This window comes from Dendrobates tinctorius, unplaced genomic scaffold (assembly GCF_039654945.1).
Source record: "Dendrobates tinctorius isolate UK_male_01 unplaced genomic scaffold, ASM3965494v1 ptg000107l, whole genome shotgun sequence".
In the NCBI taxonomy this organism is placed as follows: Eukaryota; Metazoa; Chordata; class Amphibia; order Anura; family Dendrobatidae; genus Dendrobates; species Dendrobates tinctorius.
Window position 1 is genome coordinate 7,364,164 of NW_027361775.1, and position 15,924 is coordinate 7,380,087.

General features: G+C 47.3%; 1 protein-coding gene across 3 annotated transcripts in view; it reads right to left on the bottom strand.

The window, feature by feature from the left end:
• LOC141100585 (elongin-A-like) overlaps positions 1-15,563 on the bottom strand; it is a 90,117-nt gene extending 74,554 nt beyond the window's left edge. Inside the window, exon 1 of one of the 3 annotated variants that reach the window (XM_073589146.1) lies at positions 15,387-15,563. In XM_073589146.1, the coding sequence (XP_073445247.1) occupies positions 15,387-15,461 (75 nt within the window). In that variant the 5' untranslated portion in view covers positions 15,462-15,563. The remainder of the gene's footprint in view (positions 1-15,386) is intronic. The other 2 variants (XM_073589145.1, XM_073589147.1) reach the window with 2 other exon arrangements.
• Positions 15,564-15,924: the final 361 nt, after the last annotated feature.

The following is a 15,924-nucleotide window of genomic DNA, read 5'->3' on the forward strand; positions in this document are numbered from 1 at the left end:
CACACTAGCGAGAAATATGGACAAGTGCTATGTGAGGGGGGGGAAAAAAAAAAAAAAAAAAAAGAGCAAAATAAGGTATAAGGCCATGAAATAACCTAGGCTGTTTTAAACATCATCAACAGAGGATTAATACATACTGTAACGTAAAGATAAGCCGCTCCGCTGTACAAATACATTTGCGCATCCTGGTGTCATTAAAGGTGATCCCAGGGCACACAATCTCCAGCAAAATATCAAATGTAGCAAGGCTCATCCGACAATATTGAAAGAACTTGTCCGGATGGCTATGCAGAGATGCATAGAGAAGGTGGAATTGGACCCACATTGATCTCCGCCTCCTCGGATCCACAATCACTGGATTTGGCTGCCCAAAACTTCGGGACAAAACCCAGCTGTAAAGCACACGCTCAGTTGTGTTAAAAGTAAGTCTGTCTGACATGTTTGTCACAAAGCAGGAAGAACACAACACAAGCACGGACTCTACTGCAAAGATTGGAGGGTGCCACCAATAAATAGGGTTCTTGATGAGGATTTAAATTACTTTCAGGCCTAAAAACCGTTATATGTCCAATTTGCAAGCAGACAAGAAAATCTCACTGTACGAATGTCACACGGATGCTTAGATGCAAGTAAATCGCATCCTCGCATTGCATGCGTATGACATACGGATCACTGTTCATGAAACATTTGTGCGATTCTTGTCCGTGAAAAACGGACCGATTTTTTAATATGTCATGTGTGACTCCGGCCTTACACAGATTAGCTGGTTTGCACTGTGCCTGACTTGCAATCCCACAGTCATTATCTTCAGCTGATAACCTAAAAAGTGACATCCGATCGAAACCCGACCATAGCGTGAGGTTGGCCATGAGGTCACCGACCCGCGCGCCAAACTCGCATTTCAAATAATGCTTCCAGCATCTTTTCTCAGCCAATGATGGAGGATGCACACTGTGGGCAACGCGATGACATGGCCAGCGGCCACCACCATCTTAGAGAAGGGCATTGAAGTGATTGGCTGGCTTTGTGTGGCGTCACAGTGGCTATAAAAAGGCCGTGACCGCCATCTTACTTCTGCCGATCTTAAAATAGGGAGAGGTGCTGCTGCTGATTCTGAATAGGGAGAGCGTTAGGCAGGGAAGAAGAAAAAAAAATAGCTTCTGCTGATAGCGCCTTTCACTGTACAGTTAGTGTGCAGTGAAAGGGGAGGATTTTTGTTGTGTGCAGCAGCGCTGGTGGTGATTAGGCTGCCTTTTAAGGCTACCTGATAGCTGCATTGCTCTGTGCACAGTGCTGTTCAATCTGCTTTTTTCAAAGCACTCCAACTTTTAGCCACAGCCACCAGCTCTATTGCCTCCTCTTCTGAACGTTCGAAACCTGCAAGCACAGAGTCGTCAGTGCAGGGTTCTGGTCAGGAAAAAACACCTTTCCTTGTGTCCTTCACTTCCACCAAAAGTTAAGGATGCGGCAGCCCACACTTCAGATTACTCTATGGAGCTCTTTTCACATTCCATGCCTGGGTTATCCACTCAAATCCTGAATTCCCCAGTCCAAGATGAATCTGACAGAGTGCACTGATGCACAGCCACTGCTAGATGATTCTGCTGGTAGATTCACCAAGAGAATCTGACCTTGATGAAACTCAGGTGCCCCTTCCCGCATACTCTACCACCTTACACGGTGACACAGAGGAAGGTAAAGAGGAAGGTGCAGATGACTTTGACGAGGAGGTGATTGATGACCCAGTTCTTGACCCGGATTGGCATCCATTGGGGGGGGGGGTGGGAGGGTGGTGCTGGCAATAGTTCAGATAAGGAGAAGGATCCGCAGCAGGCATTGACATCGCAGCAGCGGTTACCTGGCAGGCCCGTAGCTGTCCAAAAACGTGGACCAAAAACTAAGAGTTGCAGGACAGCTTGGCCAGACGGTCAATTTAGCACAGCGTGCAAGGCCAGAAAATGTCTACCATAGTAGGAAGAGTGCAGTGTGGCACGTCTTTGTCCAAAATCCTACTGATGAGGCAAAGGTTACCTGTAAGAAGTGCGGAAGGACCTTTAGCCTAGGTAAACAACTCTGAAAATTGAATACCAGTTGCATGCTTAGACATTTAACCAACTTGCAAGCGTGGACGGACTACAAAACCTCAGGCAGCACATGTGCACCTGCTCTGACTGAAGGTAGTCAGCAACGCTCCATCGCTTCCCCGACTGTAAGACCACTGCTACCGCCACCGTTAAGCACACCACCAGCACTAAATGTTGAGGTGTCATCGCAAGGCCAAAGCACTCAGGGAATCACAATGGTTTTGCAACACAACACAGAATCTAGGCCATCACCACCAATACCATCACCAACCCGCTCTCACTCCACCGCTAGTTCCCCCATATGCAGCTCTCTAGTCCAGCTCACCCTACCAGACACTGAGTAGGACAAGAAAGTACTCATCCTCTGATCCGCATACACTGTGTTTGAACGCCTACATGGCCAAACTAATCTCATTAGAGATGATGCCCTGCCGTTTGGTTGAAAGCGAAGCTTTCCGCGAGCTCATGGTCTACGCAGTCCCACACTACGACCTACCCAGTCGGCACTTTTTTTCTCGAAAAGCCATCCCAGCCCTCCACCGGCATGTGAAAGACCGCATTGTCCATGCACTCAAGCAATCAGTGAGTGGAAAGGTGCACCTCACAACAGATGCATGGTCAGGTAGGCATGGCCAGTGCCGTTAGGTGTCCATCACTGCGCACTGGGTTAATGTGGTAGATGCAGGCTCCACAGGGGACAGTGGTGGTGGAACAGTGCTGCCTAGCCCACAGTATAGGAAACAGTTGGCTGTAGGCTTTCAACCCTCCTCCTCCTCCATAAGCGAAAGCTCGTCCACAGAGCGCAGTCGCACGAGCACTCCATCTGCAGCTGGCAGTGTTGCACATGAGGTGTCCCACTATCGAACAGCTAGTGGTAAGTGTCAGCAGGCTGTGTTAAAGATGATGTCTTTGGGTGACAACAGACACACCGTGGAGGTACTGACCGACTACTTGCAGCGACCAACTGAGTCATGGCTGGGCAGTCTACATCTTGAGCCAGGCAAGGTAGTTAGTGATAACGGCTGTAATTTTGTGGCAGCCATAGCCCTTGCAAAACTCACACACATACCTTGCCTGGCTCACACTTTGAACCTGGTGGTGCAGTGCTTCCTTAATAATTATCCGGAGTTAACATCCCTGCTCCATAAGATGTGAAGACTGTGCTCGCACATCCGTTGCTCGGCTGTACACTCCAGTCATATGCAGAAGCTGCAGCAATTGCTCCACCTCCCCAAGCACCGCCTAATCATAGACGTTGCAACAAGTTGGAACTCCACCCTGCACATGGTTGAGAGGCTGTGCGAACAGAGGCAGGCTGTTTTGGGGGAAAGTGGGGGGTGCGTCTTATGGTCGCAATATACTAACCTCCGTGATCATGGCTGGAGGATGGTGCCGCGGGGCTCTGTAGTGTGGTAGTGGCAGCAGGCTGTGCTCCGGTGCAGGGGTAGCGGCTCTCTGTGCTCCAGTGCATGGGCGGTGGCTCCACCGGCATTTCCTCCAAGCCTGGAGGCCCCCCGCACATCCCTAGCTGGCCGCCGCCATGTTGCGGTGGCCTCTGGGAACATGGACGCCGGGAAGATGGCCGCCAGTCCGGGGACGGCGCATGCGCCGGCTCAGATCTCGTCCCGAGATCTCGGGGGACGAGATTCAAATCTCGGCCACGAGATCTCATCCCCCGAGATCTCGGGACGAGATCTGAACCTGCGCATGCACCGTCCCCGAAAGTCTTCACCTGCAAATTGGTAGCAATTCTGCACTGGAACAGGACGGATAAGGCCGATATGAGTCTCCTGAGGGAACTTGGGGCCAAGCCCAAGTCTAGCCCTGACTGGAGGAAAGCCAAGATGTTGGGGATCGAGAATCTCAGCGGAGAAACACCGCGGCCTCGACACCAAGCGGACACCTTCCAGGCGTGGTGGTAAATTCGTGCTGAAGCAGGCTTCTGGGCACTAATCATTGTAGCGACCACCTTGCTCACGAACCCTGCCTGGACTAGAAACCAAGATTCAACGGCCATGCCGTCAAACACAGAGGCCCTGATTTCAGGTGGCAAATCGGCCCTTGAGAGAGAGTAGATCCGGGCGCTCTGGTAGGCGCCAAGGGACGTCGGCGAGCAGCAGCATTAGATCTGCGTACCACGCTCGACGGGGCCAATCTGGGGCCAGCAGAATTGCATGGACCCCTTCCGTCTTGATCTTCTTGACGACTCTCGGAAGTAGTGGTAGTGGGGGAAATAGATATGGGAGGTGAAACTGGTTCCATGACAGAACCAATGCATCCACAGCAATTGCCTTCGGGTCCCTGGCCCGAGCGACATATGTGGGCACCTTGGTGTTCACTCTGGAAGCCATCAAATCCACATCCGGAGTTTCCCACCGTTGACAAGTCTCCTGAAAGACCTCGGGATGTAGAGACCACTCTCCGGACGCAAGACCCTCCCGGCTGAGAAAGTCTGCCGCCCAGTTTTCCACGCCCTGGATGTGTACAGCCGAAGTCACCGAGTGGTTTGCTTCAGCCCACTGAAGAACGTGCCCCACCTCGCGCATGGTTGCTCTGCTGCGAGTGCCCCCTTGGTGATTTATGTAAGCCACCGCCGTGACATTGTCCGATTGAATTTGGACAGGGCGGTTTGATAGAAAGTGATGAAACTTCTGCAGTGTCAGCCGGATTGCTCGTATCTCCAATGAATTGATCGGGAGGCGTGCCTCCTGCGGCGACCACCTTCCCTGGGTTGTGTGGTGGTGAAACACCGCTCCCCAGCCGAGGAGACTGGCGTCGGTTGTCACCACCAGCCAATGGTCTGGGGGAAAGGGTTTCCCCTGGGTCAGAGAGGAACTGGTTATCCACCATCCGAGTGACTGCCTGACCTGAGAGGACAGACGACACCGCCGATCGAGCGTGAAAGGGTTCTTGTCCCAGGCTGACAAGAGGGCGTGCTGCAGGGGGCGAAGATGGAACTGGGCGAAAGGTATTGATTCCATTGATGCCACCATTTTCCCTAGAATCCTCATCCCAGATCGGATGGTATGAGGGACTGGTTGGCGAAGTGTCCGGACTCCCTGCCGGAGAGCTAGTACCTTTTCCTGAGGGAGAATCACCAATCCTCGGCAAGTGTCGAAGATCATTCCTAAGAAGGAGATCTTCTGAGCTGGCACAAGGGATGACTTCTTCGCATTGACCAACCACCCTAAGCGGGCAAGAGTATCCAGCGTGATGCTGACATTTTCCTCGCATGCCCGCATTGACGGGCCCTTGACCAAGAAGTCGTCCAGATACGGGACGATGACTATGCCTTGAGAATGCAGTATGGCCATGACAACTGCCATAACCTTTGTGAACACTCTGGGAGCCATGGCTAGTCCGAAGGGTAGCGCTACGAACTGAAAATGTCGACCGTTGATGAGGAAAAATGGGAATATGCAGATATGCATCTTGGATGTCTATTGATGTCTATTGAGGCCAAGTATTCTCCCTGCTCCATGGCCGATGTGACTGAACGGAGAGACTCCATCCGGAAATGTCTGATCCTGATGAATCTGTTCAGAAACTTCAGGTCCAACACAGGCCTGACAGACCAGTCCTTTTTGGGAACCACTAAAAGGTTGGAATAGAAACCCTGAGCCCTTTCGTGTTCCGGTACTGGAGTAATGACTCCGTTGTGCTGGAGCAATTTGATGGCTCCCAATAGAGCCCTTGGGAAAAAACCGTCTTGGGGGGGGGGGGGGGGGTCTCTGATAAATTCCATTTTGTAACCTGAGGACACCAATTCTTTTACCCATACGTCGTGAGCGATGTTGGCCCAGACGTGGTGAAAACAGAGTAGGCGGCCGCCCACCTTGCTGGTGTCGTCTGGTAAAGACCTCGAGTCATTTGGCCGATGATCTTTGGGATCTGGATCCCCTCGATCTGGCCTGTTGAGCATGCATTCTCCCCAATGGGTTAGCTCTATATGAGACCTGCCGCTCCCTATCCTGGTTGGGGCGCCCTGAGGCGGCGGAATTGGCCCCCGTAGTCCACCCAGGCTTGCGAAAAGCCCGAAAATGTGCCTTAACTGGGTGACGAAAACCACCATGGTTACTTACCGGTAGCCGGTTTTTCCGGAACCCATCTGACCTACAACCTCCAAAATCTCTGCAGGTAGATCCTGCTCCTGCATGACCTTGTTTAATGTTTATGACCATGATATCATAGCCTTAGCGACCCAAGTTGCTGCGAACGAGGGAGTGCAGACCCTGACGCCTCATATACTGAACGAGCTAGGCTCTCAATAAGGCGGTCCGTGGGATCCTTAATCGAGGAAACAGTAGGGACAGATAACAGGGTCTTAGTAGCCAGGCGTGAAACCGGAGGATCCACTATCGGGGATTCCATCTATTTTTTACGGAGGTCCGGAGCACACGGATACCTCATTTCGAGTGCCTTTTGACCCGAGAAACAACGGTCTGGATGTTCTCTGTGACGCTGCACTATGTCCTCAAACTCAGGGTGAGAGGAAAAAAGTCTGTGTGGCCGCTTCACTCGTTTAAATGCCACCTTATGCCCCGTAGCCACTGCGGGATCATCCTCAATCCCCAGGGTCTGATTGACGGCTTCTATGAGGCTGTCCACTGTTTCACGTGACCCTGGAGTGTCCAGGTCAAGGGGCTCGTCTGAGTTGCAATCTGATTTCTGCTCGCTATCAACCACTGGTGACAGGGAGCGAGAAGCAGAGCTTACAGATGCCAAGGCACCAGATGGACTGGGCAACACCGTGTGGATTCGTTTCCTCCGGGTCTGCCTGGAGTGAGAGCGGCCCCTGCTGGCCGGAGGCTCTAGTGAGGCGGAGGTTCCCTCTAAAAGGCGGCGAGCCACTGTCCCTGCCCCTATTTGGGGCTTGAAGGGACTCTATTGCTCTCGTAAGCGACGCCATGGACTGTGACAGTGATCGGGCCCACTCCGGGGGGATTTGACACATTGGTCGCGGTCGCAGGGGAGGGCTCCTGGGCGCATTCGGATTCGCAGGCTTTGCATAAACGCTCTTGCTCTGTGCCCGTGGAAACACAGCCCGACAAGAGATGCATGCAGCGTAAAAGAACGTGTGCATCTTTGCTTTTTGGACATGCTGCGTCTGTCCGCTGCTGGGGATATGGGGAGGAGGTAGCACCTCGTTTTTCCCTGTAGCGTGGCCTCTCAGGCAGCACTTACCCCAGTCCTGCGCCCCCCGACCTGGATGCTTCCTTTAAATCGCTTGCTGACACCTGTGGCGCGCGCCAGCCTCTAAAAACCGCTCTAGGGGCGGTACTTCCGCTTTGCGGCCTCGATTTTTACTGCCGCCCAGTGCGGGGCAGGCCGCCGGAAGTGATGCGCGGCCCCGGGGACGGAACTTCCAGCCGCGACCTAGTTACGGCCTCAATTTCTCCCATACCCGACTGGGGGGGGGGGCACAGTACCACAAAAAAAAAAAAAAGTGCTACTGACCAGCGAGGCGTTCCTGACCCAGGCAGCTGCCTGACGGATTGCGCCCTCTCTTGCATGGCTAGTGGTCGCGCTGTGGGCTCCAGCCCGAAGTCTTCGCAGGAGCCCTCCCTGACCCTCTCCTCACCGATGATCCTCCTCAGCCTGAACGCAGGTATGCGAGGGGGTTTTTGATAAAAAAAAAAAATATATTTATAATAGGACGGTCCAGGGACCCTAGCTCCATCTAACCCCTTCAGGGGGTGAGGAGAGGGACTGTCCGCCACCTTGCAGCACCGCAGTCTAAGCATTGGTGGAGAAGTGGGGGCCGCACGGGCTAGTCTTGTGCCTCTGTACAGCCCATGGTTTTAATACCTAGGGGTGGTCAGGGCTAAGTCCGGCATTGTGTCCCATGACACGGGAGAGGATACGTGGAGGGACACTCGCACATGCTCGCCCGTTGTTGGTTTGGGGAAATCGGACCTTTTCAACAGGATCCGTTGCCCCTGTCATATCTTCATGGGAAAAAGACGAAAAAAGTCTGGAGAGAAAAAAAAAAAAAAAAAAAAAAAAAACAGACGTGTGCCTCCATGGATACCAAGCAAAAAACAGATTTCCGCCCGGAATAGGGGCGAGGGTGTATACTGCGGAGGAGGAGCTAACCTGTTTTTTTTCACTTAGTGTCAGCCTCCTAGTGGCAGAAGCATACACCCACAGTCTGTGTCCCCCAATGAGGCGAAGGAGAAATTTTTTATTACGGTATCATCCATAGTGAGTGAGCGTGTGTGGTTTACGCCTTTTATATATACGGTGAATCGGAGATACCAATTTTTACCCTATACAGCTTGTATCTTGTTGTACAGTACCTTTGTTCGACATTTAGTATTGCGGTCAAATCCATACTGAGTAAGCGTCTGAGAGTGACTACGGGACTATGTATACGGAGATTTCAATTGTACCTTATAATATATATACTTGCTATCTTGTTATCCAGTACCTTTTTTACAACATTTTTTATTATGGTCAAACCCAGACTGAGTGAGTGTCTGAGGGTGACTCCGGAAATATATACCGAGAGTTCAAATTTGGTCAACACTGTATACAGCTGCATGCTTCTGATACAGTAACCTTTTTTGCCATTTAGATTCTGGTGTAACCCATAATGAGCCTGTGAACGTCTGTCTGTTACTCCGGAAATATATTTGGAGATTTAAGATTACCCCAACACTGTATACAGCTGTATGCTTGTGTTACATTACCCATTTACAGCTTTTCATATTCTTGTGTAATCCATACTGGGCCTGAGAGCGTTTGTGTCTGCCTCCTGAAATATATACGGAGATTCAGAATGTTTACACTATACTATATTTACCTTGTATCTGGTGATACTGTACCCTTTTCCAACTCTTTATTTTATTGTGTTATCCATACTGAGCCTGTGAGCGTCTGTGTACGACTCATGAAATATAATATATATATATATATATATATATATATATATATATATATATATATATATATAGAGAGAGAGAGAGAGAGAGAGATTTACTGTTATCCCTAGACTGTATAGAGCTGTACGCTTCTGATACAGTACCAAATATCTGCTGGTATTTTTGGTCCTTTTTCCAAAACATGAGGAAGTATGGTGGAAGAGGATGTGGACGTGGGCGTGGGGGGGCTACCTGGTACTGATGGTGGTGGTGGTGGTGCATCTGCTGGTAGTGCCAAAAACACAATAGCAGCTAAGGCAGGATGTGTTGAGCCTGCGTCATGGTGTAGCTCCGGAAGGCCTGTAAGGCTCCCTTTTCTGGGAGTAGGTAGACTGCTTTTAAAGCCTGAGCATCAGGAAATGTTTTTGGCTTACATTGCTGTTACAGCCTCCAACTCTATCGCCTCCTCTTCTGAAGTTTAAAAAAATGCAAGCACTGAGTAGTCGGTTGCTCCTGACCAGAAGCCTGCACTCCTTTCCTTGTGTCCTTCACACACACCAAAAGGGAAGGATGCGGCAGCACACACTTCAGATTACTCCATGGAGCTCTTTTCACATACCATGCCTGGGTTCATTAAAAATGGGGACCATCATATACTGGAGCATTCCAAACGGGGGACATCAGACACTGGAGCAGCATTTACGGGGCCCATTTTACACTGCAGCATTAGAAATGGAGACCATTATATATGGAGCATTATTTGGGCCCATAAGACACTGGAGCATCATCCATGGGGCCCATCATATACTGGAGCATTGTAAATGGGGCAGATCAGACACTGGAGCAGCATCTATGGGCACATTATACACTGGAGCATTAGAAATGGGGCCCATTATATATGGAGCATTATTTGGGCCCATAACACACTGGAGTATCGTCCATGGGGACCATCATATACTGTAGCATTATGTGGAGCTCATCATATACTGTATGGAACATTATATGTGACCAATTATTCTGTATGGAGAAATATATGGGGCTTATTCTGTATGGCGCACATTTCGGCGCGCACGGCGCACAGTCAAAAGTGCGCAGCAGGCTACTTTCACACTGGCAGCGCATGATCTGCGCACCCTATGCTAAAGATATGGTGCGCCGATCGCATGCGTGCAAATGCGATAGTAGTCGGTGATCCCGGATGGGGCGGGCAGGGAGCCGGATCGGGGCGGGGCTTACCGACGCAGCGTTGTTTTAACGCTAATGTGAAACCAGCCTAAGCAATGTTCACACATTACATTTTTTAATGTAAATTTTGAGCTGCGTTTTACAGTATCAGCAAAAGTTAGGGTATGTTCCCACGGTCAGTTTACGCTGTGGGATGGACGCTGCGAACATCCACAGCGTCCAACCTGCAGCGGCCAGATGTTATAGCATAATGGATGGGAATTCATGAAAATCCCATCTCCACTATGCGTTCAGAGACGCCTCAGGCACCCCTGTGTAAATGGACATGCGGCGCATCTTTCCAGACCGCAGCATGTCTAATTATGTTGCCAAGACGCTTCATCTCCACAGCATAAATTACCCATAGACTATCATTAGATGCGGTAAAACCACATTATCTTAATAGTCACATGCGTATTAAGTGTGGGAACGGAGCTTATTACGCATGTGAACCAATTTAAATAACGTCTTGCCTTGTGACACAGCCAAAAGTTCGCGTCCACTGCAGTTCTCGCGATGAGCTAAGCTGACTGCGAGAACTGCCCTGCACGTGACCACTAGGGTTATCTCCAGTCACTAGGCAAAGTTCTCACGAGAACTGAATCCTGAGCCCCCAGTGCATGTTTGTCCAGCCACGTTGGGCTCCGACATTGCTGTGGCCTGTACCCTCCGCAGCACCCACTGGACTGAGGATCCCACTGGAGACACCAGAGACTCACCGTTGTTGGAAGAAAGCAGCTCGTCGTTGTCATCAGGACTACAGCAGATTAACCCCACGCTGACCGTTGTTGTTTCGTGGACTTTCCAGTCTGGAAGTTGTCGGATCGGATAAGCGATACCTTAAGAACTGCTACCATCATTGCCCCCTGCATTTTGTCCAAACTGCATACTCTTTATTACCTACTACCTGCATTATCCCTGTTTAACTATCTCCCTGTGTGGAGTACATATCTGTTAAAGTAAAATATGTTAATCCTTGCTATGTCTCTCATCTGTCACTGCATCCCGCAACCTGCTCACATAGGTACCACAGGGTTCTGTCCTGGGCCCTATATTGTTCAACATCTTTATCAATGATTTAGATGAAGGAATTGAGGGTACTCTGATTAAATTTGCGGATGACACAAAGCAAGGAGGGATAACATACTAGAAAAGAGAGAGGATTCAAAAGATATAAATAAACTGGAGCAGTGGGCAACAACTAACAAAATGGTTTTTATCAGGGAAAAATGCAAAGTACTACATCTGGGCAAAACAAATGAAAAAAGCATATACAGCATGAGAGGAATAGAGCTAAGCAACAGCACATGTGAAAGACTTGGGTATACTAATGGATCACAGACTGAATATGAGTCAACAGTGTGATGCAGCAGCAAAAAAGGCAAATGCAATTCTGGGCTGCATTAACAGAAGCATACAGTCTAAATCACGCTAAGTCATTATTGCCCTCTACTCCTCTTTGGTCAGACCTCATCTGGAATACTGTGTCCAGTTTTGGGCACCACATTTAAAAAAAAAAAAAAGATATCAACAAACTGGAGCAAGTTCAGAGAAGAGCGACTAGAACGGTGACCGATCTGCAAACCATGAGGAACGGTTACAGGATTTGGGAATGTTTAGCTTGCAGAAGAGAAGACTGAGAGGAGACTTAATAGCTGTCTACAAATATCTCAAGGGCTGTCACATTGTAGAAGGATCATCTTTATTCTCATTTGCACAAGGAAAGACAAGAAGCAATGGGATGAAACTGAATGGGAGGAATAGATTAGATATTAGAAAAACTTTTTGACAGTTAGGGTGATCAATGAATGGAACAGTCTACTACAAGAGGTGGCGAGTTCTCCTTCCATGGAAATCTTCAAACAGAAGCTGGACAGACATCTGTCTGGGATGATTTAGTGAATCCTGCTTTGAGCAGGGGGTTGGACCAGATGACCCAGGAGGTCCCTTCCAACTCTACCATTCTATGATTCCCACCCATCTCTTGACTGCTCATAAAACACTGCCCTGAAATGCCCTATTAACTCTCAGCACTATACGTGCTGGAGCATGCTTTCTGAGGCTTACATCACCAAATCTACCAACCTCGATGATTCATATCTTCCCTCAAGGACTGGTCCGGCAGCCATCTTTTATATTTTAGATTATATATACATGTTATAAGCAGCAGGGTTTGACAGAGGAAGAGAAGGAGAAGCAGCAGAAGGAAAATGTGAAGAGGGACACAGACTTTCCACAGGTAGGGCACTAAGCTGACTGTGAAAATGAGGATGACTGTATTGGCATGACAACCAACCATTGCATAATGCAAAAAATGTGGCACTCAGCTTTGGTATTTTGGATCAAGTGATTTAATGTAATCCAATGGTAGCACTTCTGTCAAACATTTCGGTCATACATTGACCTTCATCTGTGTACTGAACATATAAATACATACTGTATATAATTAGATGACATTGTATCAAAACCAAAAATAAGAGCAAAAACTTGATAAAAAAGAAAATCACAGCAAAAAACGGGCAGCAAAGGAGGTTATCCTATAGTAGTGGCCGTGTTTACAATCATAATTACAATTTCAATGAGGAACATGGGATGTAGAAATAAGGAATGAGGACCTACCCAACTAAGGAATAGAGAAAAATTGATGGATATAGCAGGCTTGTAACCGTTCTATTTAGGGTTTAATAAATCTAAAATAGGTAATAAAAAGACACCAACCTACGATCTAGCTTTTGCAATGGTATAAATGAGTAGATCCGATATCCACCGGTTATCTATTGATAGGAATATATGAATAAATAATATTTCTCATTGTGCGGATGCACAGGGTGAATTGAGGATTATATTAGTATTGCTTACCATTGGTGACAGTGGAGACATGTCCTTTAGTCCCCCAAAGTGCCCGCTGTGAGTGTCTGCATGTAATGCAGGTATAAATAGTGAATGGCTGGGTATTGCTGGCAAGCGTGCGACGGAAGTAACTTTACGTGCGTTCCATATACAGGAATCGTTTTTGATATGCGTTCCATTGCTCCAGGGATGTAGCGGAGTGCGTTCCAGGGACGTAGCGGAGTGCGTTCCAGGGACGTAGCGGAGTGCGTTCCTCTGCGGCTCGACTTGTAGCGTCACTCTCTTGAAAGGAGTCTGCGAGGAGGCTCAATTGTATTGTGGTTAATGGGATCACGGACTGGAGTAGAAACAGGGGTAAAAAATAAAGGAGAAGAGGTGGACGCCTGTAGTTGCAGTCGGGTAGGGGGGAGGGTCCATGAGGGCGACAATTTGCATGTAGAGTTTAGTATGATCGACTGTGCAGCGAGAATGACAGTATTAATAATCCGGTAACTGCAAATATTGATATAGTTTATTGCTCCATTTTATAGTGATGTATCAATATTTGTAGTTACCGGATTATTAATACTGTCATTCTCTCTGCAGAGTAGATTATACATTTTTCAAATGGCTTAACTGTAATATGTATTTTTGGAATATCTCTGTACCTAAATTCACATGAAAATGGTCTACAAAGCAATAAAAATGTTGACCAACCAGTTCAGGTTTCCAAAATCCCAAAGCTTTTAAGAGAACGCACCTGACCACCCTATGGCGCAAATGTCCCAGTTTTGAGTTGGATTTCGGACGTAAGCCTCAACGGGGCACAGAACGCAATGTGAAGGCACCCTTACAAGAGAAGTAACAAATAAGTGTGTCAAATTGTATGTGTTTCCATTCCATTGCTATGTGTTGTCCAAGAGGAGATTTAATGATTCGTATTCTCGAAGCACCAAAAACGCAGCGCCTTAAAGTTCCAGTACAGTGGATGGCATTTATAGAAATCTCATGCCTGCTGTGTTATTTTTTACTAGCATAAACTGACCAGCGGTGTGCTTTTCAAATCTGCAACAATTTCTTTTGCGGATATATACGGAGGTTTAACGAGTTGATTTTTCCCCATAGATTTACATTGGATGCACAGACGGGAAAAAAAAAACAAAAAAACAAAAAAAAAAAAAAACACAACAACATGTAATCCACACCTGACTATTTGTCAAAGCCAGATATCAGGAAGCAAAAAAAAAAAAAAAAAAAAAATTGTATACAGTATGACACCAACAAGAAACAAATACTGCTGCATCAAAAACACATGTTTAAAAAAAAAAAAAAAAAATTATATATTAAAGACACCCTCAAGAAGGTAAGTATCCAAATTTACTTAATAGGTTCAGAAAATCTGCAACATCAAAAACTTACCAAAACCTCATTATGGGGATGTGACCTAAAGTGTTTTATCTAAAAAGTACTTAATACTGCGCTGTACAGTTTTACACGCCAGGATTTCACCTCCGGCCACTGTCTTAACATGTTAAACATTATACCAAATAGACTTGGTGTGCAAGATGATCCCTGTCCCGGCTACAGGCAGCGCGGCACTTCCCCAACACCTGTTCCAATGTAGAATGCAGACCAGAATAGCGCTCCCAATATAAACAAGGCCGGCAAAATACATCCTGAAAACCTCACAATTAGAGATTGCATGTGGACCTTATGTCTGCACACAGCAAGAAAAACGTTTTCTCCTGGCTGTAGATTCCATGGGTCCAGCAGGAGAAATCAGTGAACTTACAGCCCATTCACACTACTGTTAAATATTGCATGCGGCTGTAGGAATTGCAAAAAACGAAAAAAATAAAAAAATAAAAATAAACTCAATAGATAAATATTTTGTTTTAATGACAAAATGAACAAAGTCATTAAATTCCTAAGAAATCAATACGCAAAATAATCTTTACCATTTTGCAATGGGCAGCTTTAGGTTACTGCACAGGACATGATATAATTAGCCAGACTTCAGTAAAGGGAAATCTTTCATTATTAGGGTGTGTGCACATGTTGTGGATTCTGCTGCGGATTTTTCCGCGCAGATTTGTCTAAATCCGCATGTCAAAAGACCAGCGGTTTATCTGCGGATTTGCCTGCGGTTTGACACCTGTCATGGAGCAGATGCCAAACCGCTGCGGAATCCGCACAAAGACTTGATATGCTGCGGATTTAAACCGCAGCAAATCTGCGCGGAAAAATCCACACCGTGGGCACTGCGTTTTTCATTTTGCATTGACTTAAATGGTACTGTATAACACAACAGAAACTGCTGCGGATCTGCAACGTGTGCACACACTCTTACACAGTGTTTTATAATATGGTGCATTACGATTGATACCTTTTTAGGGTCCTGCGTGTGCCCGAGTCGGTCTTGTAGTTGCTGGACTCTTTGCACAAGGCTCTGAGAGTCCATATTGAAAGCTCTTTGCAAATAGTAGTTGCTTCCAATGTCTTAGCTGCTCGTTAGATTCTGGTGTCACAAATGACATCACGTTACCATGTGATTGCCTAAATCACATGCGTCGGACAATCATGTGACTTTATAAATCTCATGGCTTGGCACAGCTTAGAGCCAATAAGACAAGCAAAGTAATTTGGAATTATTTAAAATGAAATACCACCTTCAGAATGCATTTTTATAACATGTCACATTTTCAATCTAAATAAAATATGGAACTACTAAATACTTTGCTTTCCATATTTTCTACTACAGTAGTTTTCAGTTTTATGATGTTCCTAAAAGGAATCTGCTACCAGGTTTTTTGTAACCTTTCTAAGAGCAGCATGATGTAGGGTCAGAAATCCTTATTTCAGTGATGTATCACTTACTGGGCTGCTTGCTGCAGTTTTCATAAAATCACTGTTTTATCTGCTTT